Here is a 12,935-nt window from a genome sequence, read left to right on the forward strand (position 1 = left end):
AGTACATGGGGGGAGGAAACAAAGTCCAGCCTATAATCCCGAAGAGAGCGTTCTCATTGGTTGTTTCATGTATCACTCACGTGCGTTTTTCATGGATCGGGAAGCAGTAGCACTTGTCTTGACACGATTATATAATATGTCGATTCAGTTTGTACTGTTTTGTGTGAAAGAAACGCCTCCCACTGGCTGCTATCACCAAGCTAGTGAACTGTTTTTTTTATTTTAATTTTGAATTTGACTAAATTATTCAATTTTTGGTCTAACGTTATATTGAAGTATTTATTTTACTTGGTTACATTTGTCGCGAGCCTATTATTAGCTAGCCAGCCATACAGGCTAGCTGGCCGAGGTCTTGTGGATTGATAGCCCAGCTAGCGTTAGCTAGTAGCGGGTAGCCAAATCCAGGGCATACAGCAGCTGCTTTTAATCCCTGTTTTTACTTGTTAAAGAAAATGAAGATAACGGTGGAATTCGAGGAATGTCTCAAAGACTCTCCAAGATTCAGGTAGGCTAAGTGACCTCTCCTCATCTTTGTTCCTACACGACAAGTCATGGTTTTATGACGGTACCTGCTAGGAGCATGTGTTCCGCGTCCAAAACGACCTCCGTAATCGTTTGATGCTACCACCTCAAGGTAAAAATCTGTCGTTCTGCCCCTGAACAAGGAAGTTAACCCACTGTTCCTAGGCCGTCATTGAAAATAAGAATTTAACTGACGAGCCTAGTTAAATAAAGGTAAAAAAAAAAATCTTAAACATGGATTCTATCTTGTCTCGCATGTCGCGAACACCTGGTATTATTTTTTACACAGTATACAAAACAGACAAGTTTATACACATTTAAACCAAAATGCATAGCTTGTTAAGGCTTCACAGGCATTTTAGGATGAGCTGTGGACAACCATTTTCAAATGTATGCATTCACCATTTTTAAAGCTGCAATAAGTAACTTTTTGAGCAAACCCACCAAATGTAGACACATTTATTCTCATTGAAAGCAAGTCTAAGAGACTTCTGTTTTGTTCTATGTGCGGTATTTCCCCCAAAAATATGAGGTCCCAAGATCTGTCTGAAACAATCTTGGTGCAAATACAATAAATTACTAGTTTAATTTTCAATTTGACAACACACATCTCTTTTGAATCTTGACAGTACCTGCCTGGTTAACTGAATAATAATAAACACTTCAGACTTTGTTAGTGACAATATTTTATTTTTCAATCCCATACCGCATTCAAATTAATGTTAAAACCTCTACAGGATCCGTGGGTCCCCCGGGGGACGGTTGAGCTAAGGTAGGCTAATGGGATTAGCATGATGTTCTAAGTAACAAGAACATTTCCCAGGACGTAGACATATCTGATATTGGCAGAACGCTTAAATTCTTGTTAATCTAACTGCACTGTCCAATTTACAGTAGCTGTTACAGTGAAAGAATACCATGCTATTGTTTGAGGAGAGTGCAAAGTTATTAATAAACCAATTAGGCACATTTAGGCAGTCTTGATAGAACATTTTGAACAGAAATGCAATGCTTCATTGGATCAGTCTAAAACTTTGCACATACACTGCTGTCATGTAGTGGCTAAAATCTAAATTGCGCCTGGGCTGGAATAATACATTATGGCCTTTCTCTTGCATTTCAAACATGGTACAAAAAAAGCATGTTTTTTTATTTGTATTGTCTTTTACCAGATCTAATGTGCTATATTCTCCTGCATTAATTTCACATTTCCACAAACTTCAAAAGTGTTTATTTTCAAATGGTATCAAGAATATGCAGGTCCTGATCTACCGGCAGTTAGATTTGAGTGTATCATGTTAGGTGAAAATTGGGGAAAAAAAGGGTTAGATGCTTAAGAAGTTTTAATACGTTTATAATTCCAGTATACTTTTGCAGGAGTTTCACGCTAATCGGCCTCACGATTGACCCTTTGCTAAGCCCTGCCCCCCTTGGTTACTGTTGCAACCTTGGACAACATTTTCCGGGGAAGCCCAATTCAACCATTAGCGAAATCCCCTTACAATGATCTCAAACGGTGTTTCTAATACACAATGAAATTGAACACAGACTACCCCTTGCTAAAAAGGAAACTCTTTGGTATGTTGTGGTGAACTGTCAATTCCTTTACAGGAACCTGGTAAAATTGTTTGTAGTGTATCTTCTGAATGCTGACAGTGAATTCCGAGCCAATCAGCATGCAGTCGAGGCTTTAGCTCTAACCAACTTTGGAACTAACTAGTTCTCTCAATCATATCCTGATGTTAACAGCAGATGGGAGTTGTATTCATAATAATGCTAGCTAACATACATTTTGGTAAAACAAGTTATATTAAGTGGCTAGTTAGCGTTAGCAACGTTTGGTAGTCAATGAGACTGAGGGCTAGCTAACCACCTGAGCTAGCAAACAATATAACAAAAGTATAATTTAGGATTCGTAAAATACTCCCAACAGGCTCTACATTTCAGCAATCACAGAAGCAAGTTAAATTATTTAGCCATTTAAACATTTGTTTTTAGACAAGGAACTCAGTTTTTGTCATAGCCCTCACTGGCTTTCATGTGATTTAAACATGAGCTTATCCGAGATGTCGGACTCGACGACAATTGCTATCCATTGGAGCGCTGCAATTGATTGCCCAAAATTCTGGGGCGGGGCTTAGCGAAGGGTCAATTGGGTTTCCACTAGATAGCACAGCCACAAAAGCAAAATTATCTATCGTAAAGATATATGTACTATATTTTAGCTTTTTGAGGAAAGATTTTAGGGTCGGGACATTCTAAGGATTCCGGACAGCATTAATCGAGTGTGTTCACACAAACATTGAGATCTATTTTTGGTTTTGATTTGGATGGGTGTGGTAACATCAAACAATTGGATTGAATACGTTCTTGAGCATTGCCTTTCCACCAGACCAATCTACCGATTATGGATACCATCCAACGCGGGACACGTGCTGCTATAACCGGTACAATCATTGGCCGAGTACTAATCTTGCAAGCTTCTATGTAATGCCCTACTGTTAAGATAACTGTCACTTAATGTTATTAACATTAAGTGACAGCGAGCTTCGTAGGGCTAGCTAAGTAAGTGAAAATGATTGACCTATTAATTTCCACTGTCAGGGTCAACTCCCAGTTGTACCTGCATTGTCACCTCAGTATCACAAGCCCATATTTGCTTGGACTTGGGTCATGGGATGATATTGCCAACAAGGCAATAAATATCAAGCTAAACATTCAGAGAGATGCCTCAACTGGCCACCATAAAGTAGCAAGTTTTAGCTAACATTGCAGCTTGGTTCTAGGTTTTCAACAGTGTTGTCATTATTCTCATTGTCAACTGCCTATATCTTTCAAGAACAATTGATATCTCTCTAATATAGGCTAATTCCCTGTGCTTGCTTCGAAGGAGATGTACAAGTGTGCCTTGCCTGCCATGCAGCCATTAAGGGATTGACACCTGATGTCTCATTTCTAGCTTTTTTCCCAATGCATACTCTCTTGCCCTATTGCCTAAAGTAAACTTTGCTCAAATTAAGTGTTATTTGATCCTATTCAGTCAAGCTTGGGCTTTCCAAGCTTTGAGAAAGGGCCACCCCTCCCCTCTGTCCCCTCTCCTTCCCTCTGCGCTGAACATTATTCTTACAAAATAAGGAGCAGATGTTAGAAAGTTGTTTGCAGCAAATTTGGAAAGAGGCTTTTTTATTTTTTCCTCAAGGATCAGCTTGTGGGATGAACTAAAGCCTTCCAATCAGCTGAGCGTGAAACGATGACTGGCACAAACTCTGGTTGGCACTTGTCGTGGTGGTGGCACCTGTGCTTTCGTTTGGCTCCTTCACAAGACTTGTGATTTAAAATCCCTGCCCTATCTTTCTCTTAGGCAAACTAGGCTATATAATATGACTGTGAATCAGCTGTGAATGATGCCTACACTCCCTCACCGACCCACAAACAATCATTACCTACAGTGATTCTCTTTCCACCTTCAGCAGTTTGTTTAAGGAAAGATGATAAATATTCTATGCGATGTTGCTGTGATCCCTTGAATCACAAAGCTTCCCGTCATACGCCCACTGACAAAGTTAGACCAGGTTTCTGAGGGTTATCGTTTCCATTAGCCCTTAACCTCAGCACCGCTGGCGTTCATTGTGGTTAAGGATTTACCAAAGATCCTTAAACAACATACATTTTTTTCCACTTTGACCACCATTGCATCGCTCTCTTTTTTCCATCATGTTTGAATTGGCAGAGGACACAGAGAGAGCTGGAGAGTAATGGATGAAAACGGATGCAGACCAGCGAGGAATAACTCTGTCTCTTGCCATCTGTTTCCATTTGTGTGTGTGTGCTTTCAACTCTGTGCCAGTGAATGTGGAGCCCCCAAATGTGGGATGTTTTTTTCCCAAGTCGGTAGGCTACACCCCTTTCTCTAAGGTCTCTTTTTAGATGTAGCAAAAGTTATCATGTAGCCCTGAAACCTGTTTTCAACGACTTGTCTGGGACTCTGATGCAAATTCTGCTGATTCTGTAGACCTACTGTAATTTGCATTACGCTATGAGATTGCTGAAATATCAACTCTAGCAGCCTATTGTTCACTGAAAGCTTTTCACTACAGTTATACTGGCTCCTTTTCAAATATGCAACCTGAAATTCCCTGAAGAGTAGGCCTATCATAAGTTATATTTTCTCTGAACTGTGGAATTTGGTTCTTATCTGCTTTACAGATTAGGCTAAACACAACGTAACTTTCCTACAAAGTCATTATTAAAGTTGTCCCCCTTCATCCACAGTACAGTGGCAATGACAGTTGGGCCTAGACTAGACAATGTGTCAGTTATGAGTGACTTTGAACCACATTTAAGGCTTTAAAGAAATAAAAAGCACCGTAAAAATAATTTTTGTGACTGTTTGGTTTTGCACCCATTCATTTCAGCCTATATCAAGCACTTGAGGAGGTTGTCTTTCATTTAGTAATTATGGATTGTCCTTTTATGTTCTCTCTCCTCTTTACCCTGTTAACATGCGGTGTAATTGAAAGTCATTCAGAAACCAAGCTTGGCAGAGTGCCATTTACATGATGTCATAGGCCACTCGATAGTGGTAGCAATTTGTTCTGCCTCATTGATGACCCCACAGCTGGCACCTCATCACTAGCCTTGATAATGCAGAGGACAGCACCAGATACTTTAACCTTAGTTCAAGAACGTTAATGGTGGGCTAGTCACTGGACTAACTGTAGTTAGCTTTTCAGGTTGTCAACAATAATGTCTTTGGCTCCCTTCAGGTGATCTCATTTGCACACCCAATATAGCCTCAGCCTAATCTATGACTCCCTCGTGACTTTACAGGATACCATTAGCAATGAACATACACAACACATTTTCTAATGAGCAGCTGGGACACTACTGAGTACAGTAGCTTATTCATCTTTCACTAACCTTTTAAAAAAGGTGTCATCAAGGTGGTTTATGTGGATATGACTGACTTTTGGGTGCGCCTCTGGATATAGCCTACAGTTGAGCAGATCTCTTGAGACATTGTTGTCTGTCAACCTATTACACTATTGCAAGAGGTGGAATCATGGGAATCCTCATCAGAGAGAGTTCTGGGTGGGGTCAGAGGACATGGTAGTCTATTCAAGCTATCTTTGAATGTTTGATCTGCTTAAACTGTTTTTGTATTGGTTTGAAGTATTGTGATTCATTTTTTGTTGCAGAATTTTGTTTTGTTTTCTACCTTCTGTGCATTGAGCATCTATTATGGTCCATTGTGAAGCAGTAACCTACACATTTTTTCACTCTTGAACTGGCTCCCTAGTTACTGTAACTGAATCACGCTTGTGGTGTTCCCGTTTAGTCGACTGGTCGATTGTTTGGTCGATCGAGATTTCTTTTGTCGCGCAGTAGCAAAACAATATCATGGTAAACAAGACACTTGTCTGATTTGCGCTGCGTGGACTGATCCATTGTGGAGGCCGTGGGGATGGCACAGTCCATCAGTCTAAGATGTGCTACTGAAATTGTATATGGTTATATTACATAACAAAAATTGTATTATTTTGTAACAAATGCGCTTTCTCCCTTGTTGGATAGCGGTTGCTGTCCACAGTTCTGAAACGGATCAGTGCGCTGTTGAATTGGTGCCTTTTCCTACACCGTGTTCCTATGTCCATAATAGCAACGTTAAGCAGCATATTGGGGTTGAGAACCAATAGGCAGCAGCAGAATGAGATGAGAACTAAATTGTCTAAGAAAAGTGATGAAAGAGGAAACCTGAACTTAATTAGGCCTATAATCAATAGCCTAACTGTTAAATGTGCCTGGCTTTATAAATCATCAATATATCTACAGAAATAAGACAGATCCTTCTTCTGTTGCCTGTTTAAGTGTTTGTTTAATAGTCTACTGATTCCGTTAACACCAATCCTCACACAACAACATGTTAAGTAAATAATTTCACCAATTCGGCTGTTTTTAATCTTTTGTTTTGCTGTAATAAAGGCTTTACGCTTTTATTTTCATTAGAACAGCCTCTAGTATTATTGATCATTTATTTAGTGTTTACACTATTCCAAATGGTCTGAAATTATATTTATTATAATAACCTATAATTCAATACTTCTATAGTGTATCAATCAATTATTAATTCATTCATGTCATCACACAGCATACGAGTCATTCATGATTTGAAATGCAATCAAGTATTTTAGTTTTAAAATGAAATAATGCGAGCCTTGAATAATTTGCTGAAACAATATATAAACGGTTTCATTTCGGGAATTGCATTCACAAATGAGTGACACTGTTTTTAGTCTTTGCTATTAAAAACATTTTTTAAGCCTTTATTACAAGACTTTCTGGTACGCTTATACTTTATTTAAGGTTTACATTGTTCCAAACGGTCATAAAAATTATATTGTAATCTATACAGCACCTGTTTGCCACTCATAGTATGCACTCAGCTCTTGCTCCTTACCTTTTTCTTAATCTCCAGTATTTTCCACAACTAGTCACATTTATTCCACACATCTGACTTTTCCATTACCTCCTGAGCGACCTATAAATATTCCTCTGTTTCGAGTTTATTTGTCACATCCTCTGCATCCATTTTGCTGTCACGTGTTTGTGTTTAGAGTTTGTTATAACCAATTTATTGATGTGAATATGATATGCTATAAGCACGGCCTGCCCGCTTATTAGGCAAGATCAGGCGGTTGGAACCAAAAATCTCAAATTTTGACTCATCAGACCGAAGGACCAAAAGTCCATTGCTCGTGTTTCTTGGCCTAAGCAAGACTCTTCTTCTTATTGGTGTCCTTTAGTAGTGGTTTCTTTGCAGCAATTCGACCATGAAGGCCTGATTTCACGCAGTCTCCTCTGAACAGTTGATGTTGAGATGAGTCTGTTACTTGAAGTCCGTGAAGCATTTATTTGGGCTGCAATTTCTGAGGCTGGTAACTCTAATGAACTCATCCTCTGCAGCAGAGGTAACTCTGGGTATTCCGTTCCTGTGGCGGTCTTCCTGAAAGCCAGTTTCATCATAGCGCTTGATGGTTTTTGCGACTGCACTTGAAGAAACTTTCAAAGTTCTTGACATTTTCCTGATTGACTGACCTTCATGTTTTAAAGTAATGATGGACTGTCGTTTCTCTTTGCTTATTTGAGCTGTTCTTGCCATAATATGGACTTGGTCTTTTAACAAATAGGGCTATCTTCTGTATACCACCCCTACCTTGTCACAACTCATTGGCTCAAACACATTAAGGAAAGAAATTCCACAAATGTACTTTTAACAAGGCAGACCTGTTAATTGAAATGCTTTCCAGGTGACTACCTCATGAAGCTGGTTGAGAGAATGCCAAGAGTGTGCAAAGCTGTCATCAAGGCAAAGGGTGGCTACTTTGAAGTATCTCAAATATATTTTGATTTGTTTAACACTTTTTGTGTCACTACATGATTCCGTATGTGTTATTTCATATTTTTGATATCTTCACTATTATTCTACAATGTAGAAAATGGTAAAAATAAAGAAAAACCCTTGATTGAGTAGGTGTGTCCAAACTTTTGACTGGTTCTGTTATGGTTGTTTTTTTTTACCCTTGCGGGACCCCCCCCCCCCCCCCCCCCCCCCCATCAGCGCATCCCCACTCTAACAATGACAGGATATACGCCACAGCACATGGGCTCGGCCTAGTCCTGCATTTTTCAATTGAGCGTCATAGAGAAGTATGAAGAAGAAGTTTGAATGTCATCACTTGTCCCTTAAACCCCACTCTCGGCTCATAAGATCCTACAGGATATTGATGTACTTACAAGTTGGCAGGAAGAGCCTGTGCAACACAGCATTTGATTTGGGAGATGGTTTGATGTACTACTCAGATTGGTGCCTCAGATTCACTGTGCCGGGCCCCACATAGGAGTCCATTTTGTGTGTGTGTGTGTGTGTGTGTGTGTGTGTGTGTGTGTGTGTGTGTGTGTGTGTGTGTGTGTGTGTGTGTGACTAGGCCTAAACTTTTGAACTACCTCACTCCCACTCTAAGGCTAACACACAACTCCCTCTTGGCAAACAGCCAAAAAAATTCAACTTAGGCTCTGGCTACTTTTCTCTGGAAACCCTCAATGAGTCAGTGTTCCTAATGGTTTGTGCACTCGTTGTAGGTCTACCTTCATTGTGGCCATTTGATTCAGTCCGAGCCTTTGTGGTGTGGGCATAGGAAAGTAGGATGGCCGAATGTAAACAGTCTATCCAGTAGGCTATTCATCATGACTATCAAACCAATGTTTATTGAATGCGTACACAGTTTAGCAGATGTTATAGCGGGTGCAGTGAAATGTTACTGGCTCCTAACAATGCAGTAAAATGTCAAACAAGTACACAAATAATCAATACATAATTATTATTTTTTTAAATGCCAGAACGAATCCAATTAGCACTGTAACAGGTGTCCAATTTCAAGCTATACGTATATACAGTGCGTTCGGAGTATTCCGACCTCTTGATTTTTTTCCACATTTTGTTGCGTTAGAGCCTTACTCTGAGAATTATTTTTATTTAATCAATTTTAATCTACACACTACCCCATAATGACAAATCAAAAATAGGTTTTTAGAAATGTAAGCAAATTCATAAACTGATACCTTATTTACATGTATTCAGACCCTTTGCTATGAGACTCGAAATTGAGCTCAGGTGCGTCCTGTTTCCATTGATCATCCTTGATGTTTCTACAACTTGATTGGAGTCCACCTGTGGTAAATTCAATTGATTGGACATGATTTGGAAAGACACACACCTGTCTATATAAGGTCTTACAGTTGACAGTGCATGTCAGAACAAAAACCAAGCCATGAGGTCGAAGGAATTGTCTGTAGAGCTCCGAGACAGGATTGTGTCGAGGCACAGATCTGGGGAAGTGTACAAAAACATTTCTGCAGCATTGAAGGTGTCCAAGAACACAGTGGCCTCCATTATTCTTAAATGGAAGAAGTTTGGAACCACCAAGACTCTTTGTAGAGCTGGCCGCTCGGCCAAACTGAGCAATTGGGGGAGAAGGGCCTTGGTCAGGGAGGTGACCAAGAAACTGATGGGCACTCTAACAGAGCTCCAGAGTTCCCCTGTGGAGATGGGAGAACCTTCCAGAAGGACAACCATTTCTGCAGCACTCAACCAATCAGGCCTTTATGGTAGAGGGGCCAGATGGAAGCCACTCCTCAGTAAAAGGCACATGACAGCCCACTTGGAGTTTTGCCAAAAGGCACCTGAAGGCCTCTTTAACCATGAGAAACAAGATTTTCTCGTCTGATGAAACCAAGATTGAACTCTTTGGCCTGAATGCCAAGCGTCAGGTCTGAAAAACCAGGCACCGCTCATCACCTGGCCAATACCATCCCTACAGTAAAGCATGGTGGTGGCAGCATCATGCTGTGGGGATGTTTTTCAGCGGCAGGGACCGGGAGACTAGTCAGGATCAAGGGAAAGGTGAACAGATCAAAGTACAGAGAGATCCTTGATGAAAACCTGCTCCAGAGCGCTCAGGACCTCAGACTGGGGGGAAGGTTCACTTTCCAACAAGACAACTACCCTAAGCACACAGCCAAGGCAACAAAGCAGTGGCTTCGGGACAAGTCTCTGAATGTCCTTGAGTGGCCCAGCCAGAGCCCGGACTTGAACCCGATCGAACATCTCTGGAGAGACCTGCAAAAAGATGTGCAGCAACTTGACGGAGCATGGACCGCTTGCGGAGAAGGATGGGAGAAACTCTCCAAATACAAGTGTGCCAAGCTTGTAGCGTCATACCCGAGAATACTCAAGGCTTTAATTGCTGCCAAAGGTGCTTCAACAAATTACTGAGTTTAAATAAGTTTGAATACTTATTTAAATGTGATATTTCCGGTTTTTATTTATCAATTGCAATCATTTCTAAACCTGTTTTTCCTTTTGTCATTATGGGGTATTGTCTGTAGATGAGAAAAATTACATTCTAATCCATTTTAGAATAAGGCTGTAACGTAACAAAATGTTGAAAAAGTGAAGGGGTCTGAATACTTTCAGAACGCACCAGTGGAGGCTGGTGGGAGGATCTATTGAAGGACGGGCTCATTGTAATTGCTGGAATGAAATCAATGGAACGGAGTCAAATGTGGTTTCTATATGTTTGATATTGTTCCATTTATTCCAATCCAGCCCTGTCCTCCTATAGCTCATCCCACCAGCCTCCTATGGAATGCACTGTAAGGCTGATTATGTGCCAGCCAGGGTGACTCCACAGTAGTTTTGTATGAAATGGTGGGAAATGGGTGTTGGCGGTACAGAGTATAATAATGGACTCCCCAACAGATGGGCCCTGTTGATGTCCAGGATCAGTATTTCACACCTAGTCAACTGAATCTAAACTAGAGGAGCCTTACCCAAACATTGCCTTTGACCAGCGCCTTGAGGCTGCTTCGACCTCTAGGCCTACTTCCCTTCTGTAATGCTGAGTTGGCCTTCTGTTATTGATGTAGTTTTCCCAGGCCTGCCTGAAATGTGTATTCATGGGCCTGTTTCAGTCTCCCTCATACCACACAAAAGTCTGAATATAGCTTCTCACTCACACCCAAACTGCACTAAACACAGAGAAAGTTTCTCAATTCTTGCCTGTATTCTTGCTTTTTCATTCTGCAATAAAGAGCTATTAGGTTAAACATGTGCTGTTGCTTCTTTTCCAGAATTGTTCTGTCTGGCCTCTTCTGAGAGGGAAATCTTAGAATTCAAATGAAACAACCCTTTATCTATCACTTTTTGACCGCAGCCCCTTTTGACTTGATCGAAACTTTCCATACATGTTTTCCCATGCTAGAAGTGGTGAGAAAGTTACTTTTTGGAACTGAATGACAAAACATTCAGATGGAGGTGCTCGAAGTTGACCCATTTTGCATAACCCACTATACCATTAGACAACCGTTTATCAACAGTTTATCATTTGAAAACGTACAAGTAGGGTTGTCAAACTTTGATTAAAAGTTGTCCAATTTAAATGTCCAGTGTACTCAACGTGATTTTCCTGTGTTTTATATACTCAGTGGCCAGTTTATTACACCACCCCGTTCATGAATATGGTTCACTCCTACAGACAGTGAGTGTCTTGTTATTTAAAGCAGTCAGAATGGTGCGACAAACCCAGAATGGTGCGACAAACAAAAAACATCCAGTCAGCGGCAGTCCTCTGGGCGAAAACAGCTCATTGATGAGAGGTCGAAGGAGAATGGCAAGAATCGTGCAAGCTAACCGGCGGGCCACAAACAGGGAAATAAAGGCGCAGTACAAACATGGTGTGTAGAGCGCCATCTCGGAGCGCACAACATGTTAGTCCTCATCACGGATGGCCTATTGCAGCAGACGACCACACCGGGTTCCACTCCTATCAGCTAAAAACAAGAAGCAGCAGCTCCAGTGGGTACGCGATCACCAACACAGGACAATTGAGTGGAAAACCATTGCCTGGTCCAACGAATCCCGGTTCCTGTAGCGTCATGGGGATGGCAGAGTCATCATTTGGCGTAAGCAGCGTTAGTTCATTGCCCCATCCTGCTTGGTGTCAATGGCACAGGCTGGGAACAGTGGTGTAATGGTGTGGGGAATGTTTTCCTGGCACACATTACGTCCCTTGATACCAATTGACCAACATTTTCATTCCCTGAAGAATTCAGACTGTTTCATTTTCACATACATTACCAGTCAAAAGTTTTGACACACCTATTTTATATTTGAGATTCTTCAAAGTAGCCACCCTTTGCCTTTGACAGCTTTGCACACTCTTGGCATTTCTCTCAACCAGCTTCACCTGGAAAGCTTTTCAGGTGTTTCTGATTTATTTAACAATGGCATGCTGGAGGGTGGTAACATTCAAATAAAACCCAGTCCGGAAAATAAGCGTAGACTGAAAAGTATTAGCACGTCATATCATAAGGGAAACGCACAGCATTGGCACAGAAACTATCAGAAGTTACAAATTCGGCTTTCCCACTTCAACCCCAAATATATCATACTTTGACTAAAACAATGACTAATTGACTTAAACCGTTGTGCAACATCATGGGTGAACTATGGGCATCATCTTTCAGCTGAAAATAAATTCATTTCTGCTCTTGTGGGTGTTTTTAAAGGTAAAATATATGTATTTGTTTTCCAATAAATTATGGAATAGATTAAAAACCCTGTTTGTAAGCTTTCAAATGGCATAACTCAACTGTTGTTTTTCAGTGACGAAGACATGTATGTCTCGTGGTGTGGTGGGGTACACAAAATGGGTTACATTTTAGCACTATCTCCTGAATGTTTTTGCATTCAGTTTCAGTTTCTGTCCACTTCTACCATGGGCAAACAAGTATGGAAGGTTTTGGTCAAAAAGTTATTGAATTCATGTGGAACGACCTAGAAGGGTCTAAGCTCT

At 40.7% G+C, this 12,935-nt stretch overlaps 1 protein-coding gene across 5 annotated transcripts in view; it reads left to right on the top strand.

Annotated features, from left to right (window-relative positions):
- The first annotated feature begins 32 nt into the window (after window positions 1–32).
- LOC115157958 (arf-GAP with coiled-coil, ANK repeat and PH domain-containing protein 2) overlaps window positions 33–12,935 on the top strand; it is a 113,100-nt gene continuing 100,197 nt past the window's right edge. For 2 of the 5 annotated variants that reach the window (XM_029706334.1, XM_029706333.1), the window contains exon 1: window positions 76–505. In XM_029706334.1, coding sequence (XP_029562194.1) covers window positions 453–505 — 53 coding nt within the window. In that variant the 5' untranslated portion in view covers window positions 76–452. Of the gene's footprint in view, window positions 506–12,935 lie in introns of all 5 variants that reach the window. The other 3 variants (XM_029706331.1, XM_029706330.1, XM_029706332.1) reach the window with 3 other exon arrangements.

The sequence above is a fragment of the Salmo trutta genome, chromosome 22 (genome assembly GCF_901001165.1).
Source record: "Salmo trutta chromosome 22, fSalTru1.1, whole genome shotgun sequence".
NCBI lineage: Eukaryota > Metazoa > Chordata > Actinopteri > Salmoniformes > Salmonidae > Salmo > Salmo trutta.